Consider the following 14,065-nt stretch of genomic DNA (forward strand, 5'->3'; position numbering starts at 1 on the left):
AGAACACAGCAGGAAAGGGCACAGTAACAGAGTAGCATAATTGGAGGCAGGATGGCAAGAACAGGGGCTGAGTAAGAATGAGGGATGTGGGAGGATCCTGCATCTCAAAAGCTCAAGCTCAGAAAGTTCCCCCAGGGCCAGAACAAGCCTCTGTGTGTGGTCCTTCACAGGCATGCTCTCTGCCCTCTGCCCCTCCGGCTGGTTGTCTCTGTGGTGCAGTGGTTAAGGAGCAGTTCCTGTGCAGTGTCCTTGGACTTTAGAGGAGCTCTGGAGAGAAGCACTTCAGGGGTTTGCTTCCCTGGTGGGGCACTAGCTTCTGTCTGTGGGGACAGAGGGGATGCAGAGTCTTCCTGTGCTAACTAGCCTGGCTGTGACTCACCCAGGCAGCTGTTTGCTGCTAGGACAATAGTTCTAGCACATGCTTCCTTTTTTTCCTGGACTTTCCAGCTCATTGCAGTCTCCTGGATCGGCTATTGCTTCTGCTGGGAATGTTCGCTCTCTTCCTTTTTACATTGAGGAGACAGGATTCCATTCCTCCTCCCTTCTTTCCCATCATGTTTACAAACATTAGTTGAGCACTTTCTATGTGGCAGCTACTGTCTGGAACATAAAGATGGGTAGCATGTTGTCCCCAATTCAAGGTAGAAATAACTTAGCGGTAGGATTCAACAGACAGACTGCTGCCTGACTTACTGGCTCTTCTTATTTCCCTCCTTTCTCCCCCTACACTCTGCTCTCGACACTGTGGCCAGAGAGATCTCCATATATTTTAAGTCGGATAGCCATGTTCCGATAACTTCTCATTTCCTATCTTGGCAGAGTCAAAGCAAAGGTCCTACAGTGGCCCTCAGGGCCCTCTCCCCCTCATGTTTTTTTCTGTTTACTCTCCTTCAGCTCATTGTTCTTCAACTACAATGGCTGGTCTTTGGAATTAGGGCTTTGGCATCCACTGCTGTCTTTACACATGATTGCAATCACCTTGTTCATCTTCCCAGCATTGCAACCCACCTCAACACCTGTATTTTTCCCTATATTCTTTTTCTTTTCCTGTAGCATTTATTACCATATCACATAGTCTATATGTTACTTATTTTATCCCCAGGTCAAGGGGATACTACACTACACAGAAAAGCTGGATAAATATTTGTTGAATAAATGCATGTATGTATGCAGTAGTACTCAGCCCTCTCAGGGAAGATCTGAATATAAGGGGCCCTCGTTGAGAATGCTCAGTGTTGCTCTTGAGTGTCAAGGGGGAGCTTTGTCAGTCATCTGGTAGTCGAAAAAGGCCTGGGATACCAGGAAGGCCTTGGACCCTTCAGGATGAGATGAAGGTACTCCAAGTGGGAGCAATAGCAACAACAAAGATAGGGAAGTGGGAAAGAAGAAGGTGTAGACACTGCTTCTGATCATTAAGACCTTGTGTTAATCTGTCCTTTATACTGTGTTTCTTCCATGTTTGGGACATTTTTCTCCCATTCTTTTTTGCATGGATGGGGGCAATTAGAGTCCCTTAAGGGGTGAAAATTTGGCTTCTTCTGTGTCCCTTGCAGATCACAGGGCTATGCAGAGGGCATGATTTACAAAATTAATTAATTAATTAACTGATCCACTCAATGAAATTTTTGCTGAACTCTGTATCAGTAATTCGGGTTCAGGGTTGTGGCAGGTTCAGAACAAGATAGATGGCCCCTCTGCCCCTAGGGTGCTTAAAGTCTAGAAAAGAAGCTGACCTGAAGAAGTAGTTAGTGTGAAGAGTACTGTGTAAGAAGCACAGAATGCTCTGGAAACATATGGAAGGGGGTGCCTGACATCATCTGAGGTCAGGGAAGCTCTCCTGCATGACAGACATTTGACTGAGACCTCCTGGCAGGCCACAATCCATGCCAGGGTTGCCTGAGGCAGGCCCAGCCTATAAGGGGAGACAAGAACATCCCTGGGGAAGTGGGAAATGCAGTCCCAGTAAAGGCAGTTCACATCCAACTCCTTATTTACTTGGGAAAACTGAAACTGGCCTTCTGCTGTCTAAGAAGACAGAATTCTTGAGTGAAACCAACAGTCCTTGCTATACTTTCTGTCACTGTGTAAAAGTTGAAGTAGCATCTACAGCACGTCGGGCTAAAGAGTCCTGAGTGGTCAGCTTCCTAGGTACCAGTCCAGCCTCACTCTGGCCATGGTGGAAGGGGAAGGGCAACTCTTGTCCATTTGCTCAGGGTCAAAATTCAGGGTTGCATCTAAGAGTTTATTTCTTCCCAGATGTGAGAGCTGTCACAGAAACTTCGCCAACTTTTTTTTTTTTTTTTTTAAGGCAACCCAGCATACTGTATTTTGAAAGGCATGTATGAAAGGCAAATAAGTGTGGCTGGGACATCTGGAGAGTTTTTACTAGGCAGTATCTCTTTCTCTTCTGTGTCCATAAAAGATGGACAGGGAAAAAGCGTTTCATTACAAGGACCACAACTCTGTCCCCAAAGGGTCAAGGGAATACTAAAAAGTCAAAATTGGCACCTAATAAGTACATTAGTTAGCACCCTGTTCTGAGGCTTTTCCAACCAAAAAAGCTAGGGAATGCCAACCCGTTAGAAATCTAAAGGAGAATGTGAGGTTTTATTAGCTATTAAGCTTCTTCGTCCTTGGATGCAGGAGATACAAGGTACCTGTGGATTTCAGGTGGCTGGGTTTTGGCCTGAAATACTATCAGGTGAACATATATGTGGGATGTTGGAGGCCTGAACTTGTTTCACGTAGAATTTCCACATAGTATGACAGAGTGGATTGATACCCACTTCTTTTTCATTTATAAGGATCAGCACTTTACGTAAACTAAAGGCTGTCTTTTACAGAACAAACCTGGATTCCATCAAGAAACTTTGAGCAAATTTTGATTTTACTACAAAGGTATATTTTTGGATAGTGAGTCTCTAGTTCTTAATCCAATTGAGTAAAGCTTTATGAAGACCTACTTTGTGTAAAGTGCTGTGTTAGGCACCCAGAAAAATACAAAGATGAAAAAACCAAGCCTCTGTTGTTATAAGTTTAGGATCCTCTGGCATCCCCCTCCAAACCCCAATGCTAGTCCATTTCTGGAACATGATTACCTTTTCTCCAATAATAGCAATAGTTTCGACTGGTTGGAAGACATGAGTTCCTATGGCCACACTGAGGGCCCTGTAGACCCCTTCCATAGCATCTGGATGGCAAGCAAAATAGAGCAGCATCTGTGTGTAGTCAAGTTGAGGTGGATCCTTCTCATGGTCAGCAAATAGCCTAAAGAAAAACTGCCACACAAAAAGAATTTCAATCAAAGATAAAAGGCTTAAAATGAGTAGTCACTGGATGGACAGGCAATGACGGATCCTTCCAAGAGCTTTGGAAAGACCACTTTCTGAGGATTGAATCAGTAAACATAATACATAATGAATGGTATTAACTGAAGAGTATGCTAAGTTAAAAAACAGAATAAGTAAGGCTCACAATTCTAATGTTAAAGAAATTATATGCTAGCATATATAATTATATTATATGCTATATGCTTTGTATCAACAAACTTGTTGATACAAACTTAGGAAAGAATGTGCTAATAAAGGTGGTGGGGACTATATTTTAAGCAGGAAAAGGGAGCTACAGAGCAAGAACCTATCTGTCTATCCTAATCACCACTCTGACAAATTGAGTCTTGACTCCTAAATATAAAGCTTCCACTCTGTTCCTGTATGGAGAGCCCCTGGGACTTCAGCCATTAAAATCTTTCAACCAAGGTGCCTGGGTGGCTGAGTTGGTTAAGCATATGCCTTCAGCTCAGGTCATGATCCCAGGGTCCTGGGATTGAGCCCTGGGTCTGACTCCCTGCTCAGCCCAGAGTCTGCTTCTCCCCCTGCTTGTGCTGCGCTCTCTCTCTCTTTTTCAAATACATAAATACAATCGTAAAAAAAAAAAAAAAAAAAAAAAAAAAATCTTTCAACTGGCCAACAGTGCTCTGAACTCCATACTCAACCTGTTGGTAATAACGTGACTTTTTCCACCGTGGATTCGCTCTGGAGGAGTGTGCTAACCACTGAATACCAGTGTTTTTTGGTAATTTCTCTCTCACTCTAAATGACTGAGCTGGAAGTCAGCTCTATAATGTAGTGTGCTGTGCATCTGGCGGTAAGAAAAGTTGGTGTGTGGCAACCCAATATCCCCTGTGGCAAAGCAGCTCAAACCCTGGGACTCACAGGTCACACCTAAGCAGTAAAGCACCTACGTGGCACTGCTTGAAGAGGACACTGGCTTCCTTATGAGCTCTTCTCAAACATGTACATTTAATGACCTGGAGAATCTTCTTCTAAAATTTAGATTTTTATTAAGTAGATGGTTCTGGAGTGATATAATGTTCTGCACATATAGTAAGCTCTTAGATGCTTCTAACACTACCGGTCCTGGCCTACACATTGAGGTACAAGTGCCCAAATGCCTAGATCCATAGATACCAAGTGCCTAGGCTATTCTCCATTACCTACAGTTCTTACAACTATGAACAAATTTAATTAGATGGTTGGGAGAATAAGTTTCTGATACTTGACAAATCCAATAAAAATTTAAATAAAACTCACGTTGATAGGAAACTGCATAAAATCTGTTATGTTACAAAGCAGGAAGGAGTCTTAGAGGTCAATGGAATCTGGAAGTTCATTCATTTAGTCACTTATTTCAAGGTTAACTGAGTTGCAGGTCTGTTATAAGCCAGGCAGAGTTATCCTGAGATGCTTAAAAACACTCTAACGGTAAGGCATCCTTTGATTTTTTTCATGATCCAGCTGGTGGGTTCCTTCAGGACTCTGTTTTCTTCATCCCCTCTTGCCTCTCAGTTACTTCAGGGATTTCCAGCAGGATTAGGAGTAGAAGGGGGACTGACACTAACAGATAACCACCAAAGGGTCCCTGAGGGCCTATCTTCCAGTTCTTCCACAGGAATTGTTGAAGTCTGCTAGGATTTCCACTGAATTGCCCTTATAAATGCTCTGCAGATGCAATGCATCATTATTTTCATTAACAAAGCAACTGAATATCCTATCTTGAAAAAAAGATGTGCAAAATGAAATAAGCTGATATTTGGGCTCTTTCTGTAATTACATGGCCTTGATTTTAAGTCAATGGATAGGACATTCATAAAAGGTAAGGCTCCCTGTGTTCCTAAGATCATTTAAAATATCATAGTAGGTAGAATTCTAAGAAACTTTCAAAGGTTCCCACTCTCTGCCATATATATCTTGTATCATCTCCTCTCCTTGTGTGTGCATAGGGCTTGTGGCTGTGATGGGAAATCATTCCCAGAGCATCTGGGTGGCTCAGTTGGTTAAGCATCTGCCTTTGGTTCAGGTCATGATCCCAGGGTCCTAGGATCAAGCCTCACCTTGGGCTCCCTGCTCAGCAGGAAGCCTGCTTCTCCCTCTCCCTCTGCTGCTCTCCCTGCTTGTGCTCCCTCTCTCTCTCTCGCAAATAAATAAATAAAATCTTTAAAAAAAAAAAAAAGAAAATCATTCCCATTTAGTAAGTCACCTTATATAACAAAGATAAAGATTTTTGCAGATGTAATTAAGGTCCTTAATCAGATGATTTTGATCTAATCAAAATGAAGTCTACTGTTGGGCCTGACCTAATCAGGTGAGGCCTTAAGGGAGAGATTTAAAGCCAGAGAGATGCTTTTCTTCTGGCCATGGAGACTCAAACTGTCCAGTTGTGGAGAGGGCCATGTGGCAGGGAACAACAGGCAGCCTCTTATGGCTGAAATTCTCAATCCTACAACTACATGGATCTGAATCCTGCCAATAATCCATCTTGAAAGGCAGTCTCAGAACCAATCTTGGAATTGGCCTTGGATGAGATTACAATTGCAGCTGATGCCTTGATATCAGCCTTCTGAGACCCCCAAGCAGAGGACTCATCTAAGCCATGTCTGGACTTCTGATTCACAGAAACTGTGAGCTAATGAATGGGTATTGGCAAGGACTTATTGAACAAATATGATGAGCTAGGTATAGTCCATACCTAGCTCTGAGAATACATTCACTAAGAAAGAGATAAAGATGCCTGCTCTCAATCTCTGTCTTCTAGAAGGGGAAGACAGACAATGAAGAATACATAAAATAAGTTAGGTAAACTAGGTAGTGATTATGGAAACACATGCAAAAGGCAGGTCATGAAAAGAGGTTAGGAGTGAAGAGTGGGGCAGATTGCACAGCTGAGAAGGTAAAATTTGAAGATTGGAGGGTGTTAGACAGGGAGTATATCCGGGGTGGGAGCCTTACAAGCAGAGGGAATTGCTAAGTCAATGACCTAAGGCAGGGGCATGCCTCACAGGGTTGCTCCGTAAGAAGGCCAGGGTAGCTGCAGCAGAGTGCGCCAGGGCACAGCAGGCGATGAGGGGAGGGAGGAACAGGGTCAAGGCCAGGTTAGCTATTTAAGGATTTGGGCTTTTCCTCTGAGTAAAATGCAGAGCCATGGGAGGATATGAGTGGAGGCTGCTACGATCTGAACCAAGACAAGGAGACGCAGGGAGACCCATCATGTGGCTGTTGCAGTCTTCCAGGGGAGGACGCCTGTGGCTTGTTCCAGTGATGGCCATGGGGCTAGAAGAAGCAGTTTGGTCCTCAGTATATTTTGAGGATAGAACCACCAGGATTTCCTGAGAAATCGAATGTGGGCTTTGAAAAAGAGAGAAGATTTGGGGATGTGTAGTAGGACGTTGGCAACTGGAAGGTCCGAGTTGCCAGTGACTAAGAGGGACAGGGCTCTGAGTGAAGATCGGAGGGGTGGGGTGGAGGGGATGGGAGTCCAGGTAGCTAGCTTTGGACACAGAGTTTGAAATATCTACTAGAATATTCAAGTGGAGATGTCAAATGGGCAATTGCATGAAGGAGGTTTGCAAGGGAGGCCTGAGGCAGAAATAGGCACTTAGGATCTGTTAACAAACAACTAGTGTTTGAAACCTGGCTTCAACAAATATTACCAGTCCAAAGTAATAGAAGGATTTCAGAGGAAAGGAAGCTGTGGAGAGATTAAGACAACACTTGTGAATTTGAATATGGCAAAATCAAATTGCCTTGTCAATTTATATGGCAATCGCTAAGGATTTTTAAATACTGGAGTAGTTGCTCTTGGTATTGAGTGTGTGGGATGCCAGGACATGACCTGTGGAACCCGGTCAGTCATAATGAAGTATGCCGTTACTGTCAGGGGACATCACTGTGATTGCGACACAGACATGTCTCAGAGTTCCTTTCTTGGAGGCAACGGGGCCTTTCATCCAGTGCCTGGGACTCTGGGGTCATCCAAGCCCCTGGTCTGTGCTAATGGCTTATGTCCAGGAGCCCCTGCCAGTGTGGCTCAGAGGTGGGCCCTGGGTCAGAGAGAGCACAAATGACAAAGCAGGGGCTCTGGGTGGGACCTGAGCCTGTAGTCCAGGGCTTCTCCTTAAGAGGGTAAAGAGTCCCTCAGAGGGAAGTGACCTGATCAGCATCCTACAGTGTGACAGACCTGGGGACAGAGCTCAGGGCTCCTGACCCTCAGAATTCCCTCTTCATGGGGCATTCCATCTCCACCCCCATTTGGTCTTTCCTATTCTAATTACAGCCAAAGGGGTAAAGTTGGTTTGTTGTTGTTGTTGTTTTAATTTTTATTTATTTATGATAGTCACACAGAGAGAGAGAGGCAGAGACACAGGCAGAGGGAGAAGCAGGCTCCATGTACCCGGAACCCGACGTGGGATTCGATCCCGGGTCTCCAGGATCGCGCCCTGGGACAAAGGCAGGTGCCAAACCGCTGCGCCACCCGGGGATCCCGGTTTGTTGTTTTATCTTTTTTCTTTGCACCCCTTTCTTTAGCATGGTACCCATGAACCATTCTTCAACCAAGTACAGTTAGCGTGGCTGGTTTCTGCTTGGCTAACACGTACCCAGGGCTTACTCTGTGCCAATCACTCACTCTGCACAACAACCCTGCTGGAGATGGATAAAAGTAAACTAAGACACAGAGGGGTTAGGTAACTTCATCAAGACTTTGAAGCATACAAGCATTGGAATCTGTGCTTTTAATCCCAGTTTAAGAGCACTGAGACTAAAAAAAAAAAAAAAAGAGCACTGAGGCTTATGTAATCCTGAGCATCCAGTGTCTGAGTCATGAGGGGTGGAAAGTGCCACTCCTTTCCATCCTCCGGACATCAGACTGATGCACACACACACTCCCACACACACACCAGCCATCCCATCCTTTGCCCCACTGCTTTCTCAGGCTTCATGGTCCTGGCTCTACCGCCAACTTTGTTCTGTTCCTCCAAGCCATTCTCCAGCAGTCTGGGCACCAATAGGTGGCAGCCACTCCCTCCCTTGGCACCCAAAGGCCCCTTTCCTGCTTCACTGCCTTGCAGTCCTCAGGGCGCCATCTCAGGGCACAGTCTGCTGGCATTAGCTGCTGGGTGAGCAACTAAAGGGCTCTACCCTCAGTCAACATTTCTAAAACTTGTGACTGGAAGGGAAAGTGCTTTGACTTGACATCATATTCAGACTGCCCATTTCTTCACAGAAGAACCTGTTTACTGCTGGCAGATTTTGGCCTCCTGATGGATTTACAGGGTTGGTCTCCATCTTCCAGTTTCACATTGAAAACTCCCACCACAATGAAGACAAAAAGCTGCTCCTGCACCTGCCAGTCTTAGGTCTTGGACTCTGGTGACGCCTTGACCTCTTTCTCTTACCTGCTCTCCTGCTAGCTCGGGAGAGGCGCTCGGAAACTATGCATCCAATTGAAGGAAAGTGTTCACTTTAAGGCCGTAACTGGAGTCACGTACAATCTCCTATTGCAGTTTTAAACTAATGGCTGGCTGGAAATTGGACCGTTGATACACCTAGTTTGCTGAGCTGTCTAAATCCCTATTCAACTTTTCTCATATCCTGTTGAATTTGGTTGTGTTAGGTATATTTTTATGTTTTAAACACTTCACTGAAGCCAGAGTACTTTACAATATTAAGGTCCTGCTTTCTTTTGTGGGCTCAGGGATAGAGGTTAGTAATATCATTATTGGTAATAATAATATTGATAATAATAATCCAGTGGGTCATGGGCAATACTTATGCAACCCTTGGTATGTTGTACAAGTCAATGAAAGTCAAAGAGGAATAAACAAAAACATATACAGTAGTCCCCATTATCTGTGGTTTTGCTTTCTGTGGTTTCAGTTACCCACGGTCCACTGTGGTCCACCTCAGTCCGGAAGCAGATGATCCTCCTCTTCACAAATCATCGGAGGGTCACTAGTGGCCTAACACTACCTCACAACACCTATGTCATTCATCTCAATTCATCTCATCACATGGGCATTTTGTCATCTTACATCATCACAGGAAGAGGGTGAGTACAGCACAAAAATTTTTTTTTGAGAGAGAGAGAAAGGGAGAGAGAGAGAGACCATAGTCACATGACTTTCATTGCAGAATTATTTTTACAGTTGTTTTATTTTAATATTAACTATTACTGCTCGTCTCTCACTGTGCCTAATTTATAAGTTTAACTTATAAAAGCAGTATATATAGGGTTTGGTACTATTCACAATTTCAGGTTTACGACTGGGGTCTTGGGATGTATCATACCCAAGGGGGGATTGCTGTGTTGGTAAAATAACAGTTCTTATCCTAAGCTTTTAGAATTGGAAGGACACTCAGGGCAAATATGTCAAGTAACAGCTTACTTTGACAGATGAGAAAAGTGAAACCCAAGGGATTATGAAAATTGTTCAAGATCATACAGAGAGTTAACAATGGGACTCTGTTTAAGATTTTGGTCCCTCCCTCCTCCCTCCAAATTTTTCTGTGCTGCCTTATGAACATTAAAGTCTACATTCTAGGGATACAACAAAGGATCTGGGGGCGGGGGTGATGGAATCCAAAACAAATTACATGAGTGGAAGAAAAGACAGAAATTACCAGTGTTATAGTAGTGAATTTTTTAAAGGATCTCAGCAATTACCTCTATAAGATGCTCCTGCCTATTGAACGGCAGAGGTTCAAGAGGATTTTCTGGAATTTTTATATATTCATCTCCTGTAAACCACAGACCAGCCTATACAAAAAATAAAAATGAAAATTATTAAAGTAGCATTCCTCTAAAAGCCACAGGGATTGAACCCATCTTGTTCAACACTCTAAGAGTAGTGGTCTCCAAAATATGGGGTCAAAAACCAAGGGAAACAGGAGAAAATACTAGAACTTCCATTTATACATATTTTTGATATCACTCTTATATAATTTTTATTCTTAAATATTTGATAATATAAATAATGTATTCGTGCAGTAGTACACATGCATAATTTATAAATTAAAATCCACATATTGGGGATATTAGCTATATCTTAGCTGTCAGAGCATGTGATGAAGTTTGGAGGTCACTGCCCTGATTTTGCCTGCATGGCAACATTCTGGAGGGGTCTTCACTCATAACACTAGCTCACATTCCACATGTCCTGTTCATGTGACTATCTATTCTCAGAGCCTAGCATGGTGCCAGAAAAATCTTTGTGAGTGAATGACTGACTCAAAAGCTCAATGGCCTGCTTTTTAATGACATCCCTCTTTCTCAACCCATATGTGATACCAATTATCGAAACCTTCGATTTCTATATGGCAATGAATCTCCCTTCTCTTCCTTCCCTCTAACCCTACTCCTGCCATCTTGGGGAAGAGCCTCTTTCCTGTCACAGGCCACCCCCGTAAGCTCCAAACTGTTTTCATCTCTAGTCTCCTTCTTATTTGTTTCAGCTTGTACCATGCAACCATATCAATTTCTTCAAGACTTTAATTTGTCATATTCTCTTCTTGGAACCATTTCCTGTTCTTGCTCTTCCATTCACATCATCCCTCCTACCTGGTGACTTCCTGTCCACCCATGTAAACCTGCACATCTCTCTGGGCTCCATTCTGATCACATCACCTTAGAGATGCCTTCCTTGATCTTGCTTCTGAATTCCAGTTTGATGTGTCTACACCACACAATGGACTTTTAGTCCATTGTGGTGCCACTCATGTTTACTATTGAGTATCAGGTATAAATTCCTTGGGTTTAAAGAATACATCATGCCAACCTTAATTTTTGTACATGGTAAGCACTTCATATACATATGCATTTTGTTCCCAGGTTTAGCTCTCTTACCATCTTCCAGTGTGATAACATACTCTCAGCACTGTTGCTAAGAGCCCCTAGCTTGCCTAACCTGACTCTGGCCTATGTTCTATGCTTTCTTTCCTTCTAAGTATCACCTGTGCTTTGAGAGAAGGCTGGAATGGCTTTAGGTAACTTGTAAGGGGATGAAGCTCCCAAAGGTGAGAACTGGAGGTTCTTTCATTTGGAACAAAGGAGATGTTGGCCACATGGAACCCTGTGAGAGAGAAGACTCAGAAGAAACTTAAGATCCAGTATGGGCTCGAGCTTTGAATATGCTTTTGCACTGAAGAGACCCTTGCCCAATAGCTAATCCATGGAAGGTAAGTACTACTCAATGGGAGGATAGAGAGATGAGGAACATAGGTAAGGAGTATGATGGAGCACCAAAGTTCAGAATTACTCTCCTGCTTTAAACAACAAGAAAAATGAACAAGATATCTGAAATTTTTTCTGACATTAGACAATAGGCAACATAAGAGAGTAATTCTTGAACTAAAGAAAGTAACCAAGGAGTCCTTTCAGTGTTTTAGCCTGGAGGGAGTTCCCAGGCTGTAGTGCCAGGAGAGACATCCAAATAGAGCCTGGTGATCTCTCTGAGTTGAGAAGATAGATTTTGCTGTTGAGGGAGGACAAGATGGCTAGAATTTTCAGGACAGAATACTAGTGATATACTGAGAGGGAGAGCAAGCCCAGAGATTCACAGATGGATTTCCGTAAGTCTTGACTCGCCAATCTGGTGATGTGTGTTTGTGGAAGATACCATAAGCTGGAGAGAGAACCACAAGAAAGGAGTAAGCTGAACAATTCCTGAGCCTCACATGGGGCTGGGAGGAAGAGTCCATGTCACCACCAGGCAGAGTGGAATGATCTCCTCAAACATAAGCATTGGATAGAGTCCCCAGGAGATAATTACCTTAGCAGTGGGAACTGATTAGCCCTCACCTAAAGGCCACACTGGACCCAGCCTTACAAATATTATTGTAACCTTGAAAGGATAAAAGTGATTCCAAGTAGCACCCACCAATATAGGAATCACAACGTCTGGCATCCAATATAAAGTTACTAAGTATACAAAAAAAAAAAGCCATAATACACGCCCATAGAAAAAACATCAATCAATAACAACAAACACAAAAATGACACAGGTGATAGAATGAATACAGAATATTCCTTCAGCTGTTCTAAATATATTTCATTTGTTCATGGAGATAAAGAAAAAAACATGCACATGAAGAGAGAAATGAAAGATATAAAATAGAAACAACTTGAACTACTAGAGACAAAAAAAATCAATATCTGAAATGAAAAATACACTGCATGGTATTAATAACAGATTCAGCTTTGCAGAGGAAATGATCAGTGAACTCGAAGACCTAGGAATAGAAATAAATACAAAGTAAAGCAAAGAGAAAAAAAGACAAAAAAAAAAAAAAGGAACCAAACATCAGTGACCCGTGGGACAGTAAGGACATGACTGGATTTTGAGAAGGGGTGGGTGTGCAGAAAAAGTATTTAGGAAAAAAAAAATCCTGAAAAGTTTCCAATCTGACCAGAATGGCAAAACCCATGGAGAGTCAAGAGCTCAGTGAACCAAGCAGAAGAAACATGAAGAAAACCACACAAAGAAACACAATAATCAAATTGCTGAAAACCGGGAGCAAAAGGGGAAATATTAAAAGAAGCTAGAAGGGAAAAAAGAAATAGATATTGGATCCCAATTCCTCCTACCATTTCTCAGCCATTGCATAAATGGTATTGCATAAATGAGAACATTGTGTATTTCTCACACAAGAGGGCCACATTAGAAAGGAAAAAAAATAACCTGACTGGAAAACGACTTAAGATTTTTAAAAAGTCATCCGTGAAAATTTAGCAATATGAAATGTTAAACGTAAACCTGGATAGTAGGGTTTAAATTAATAAAGCAAGGTTGTGTCAACCATATCCTGCCTCACTGAATTATTAAGTGATTTTTCCTTAAAAGATGGAAATGTCCCTTGTGCTCTCTTGCTAAAACATGGTCTGCTATAGGAAAAATATTAGGGTTTGAACCTGACGGCCAAGAAAGAATTCTTGAGATGTCTTTGGTGCAAAAGGGTGGTTTTATTAAAGCATGGGGACAGAACCCATGGGCAGAAAGAACTGTACTGGGGTCATGAGAAGTGGCCCATCATACACTTCAAGTTGGGAAGGAGTTAGGGATAGGGTAAGCCTCCCAGGTATTTTGGAAACAAGGCTTCCAGGATCCTGAGGGGGCTAGCTATTGCTGGGAAAGGTCGTTTCTTACTGTTTAGTAAAAACTTGATCATGAAACCCTTCAGATGTTTATGGTTGGTCATGTACTTGGGGGTGATTGCCAACACTGTATCTTGGGGAGTAGAGATAAACGGAGTTTCCAAAGGAATTTTTATATGTTAAAGTAGACTTACAGGGTCCTGGGCTGACTCATTAAGCCTGTAATCACATGCATTCTCACAGACAGAAGGTGAGCTGAGAGTTTAATATCAAAGAATCCTACATGGAGTGGCTCAGCCTCCTCACACAGTGGAGGCAAGCATGTGACAGCAGCAGGGGGACTAGGGGTAGAGGGCAAACAGGCCCAGGTACACAGCCCTGTCGACTTCACCAACTCTCTCATCCCAGTTTAGAAGCTGGGGCAATCAGCACGCTCTTAAGTGACTGTTGTGACCTTGCAATTAGTCAAAAGAAAAGAAAAAAGATAAAAAGCAGTGCAAAGAGGCCTTCTCTCCCAGAGAACTCCATTTCAGCGATGTGTGCTATGCTCTCTTCCTGTTCTAATATAGCATTTTTAACAAATCTCATAACATTTTGCTCTAAAAATGGTTTTGACTTTTCCCATATAACTTTTTCTTTT

The 14,065-nt window shown here is 42.9% G+C and overlaps 1 protein-coding gene and 1 long non-coding RNA gene across 10 annotated transcripts in view; one reads left to right on the forward strand and one right to left on the reverse strand.

The window, feature by feature from the left end:
* SPEF2 (sperm flagellar 2) overlaps positions 1 to 14,065 on the reverse strand; it is a 164,243-nt gene that overhangs the window by 10,276 nt on the left and 139,902 nt on the right. For 6 of the 7 annotated variants that reach the window (XM_077896243.1, XM_077896242.1, XM_077896238.1 and 3 more), the window contains 2 exons: positions 10,000 to 10,092; positions 3,099 to 3,278 (listed from right to left, as the gene is read on the reverse strand). In XM_077896243.1, coding sequence (XP_077752369.1) covers positions 3,099 to 3,278; positions 10,000 to 10,092 — 273 coding nt within the window. Of the gene's footprint in view, positions 1 to 379; positions 601 to 3,098; positions 3,279 to 9,999; positions 10,093 to 14,065 lie in introns of all 7 variants that reach the window. The other variant, XR_013378629.1, reaches the window with a different exon arrangement.
* Positions 9,181 to 14,065, forward strand: part of LOC144313000 (uncharacterized) — a 94,270-nt gene continuing 89,385 nt past the window's right edge. For all 3 annotated transcript variants that reach the window (XR_013378630.1, XR_013378631.1, XR_013378632.1), the window contains exon 1: positions 9,181 to 9,384. This is a non-coding gene — a long non-coding RNA (uncharacterized LOC144313000). The remainder of the gene's footprint in view (positions 9,385 to 14,065) is intronic.

Source organism: Canis aureus, chromosome 4 (assembly GCF_053574225.1).
Source record: "Canis aureus isolate CA01 chromosome 4, VMU_Caureus_v.1.0, whole genome shotgun sequence".
NCBI classification, from domain to species: domain Eukaryota; kingdom Metazoa; phylum Chordata; class Mammalia; order Carnivora; family Canidae; genus Canis; species Canis aureus.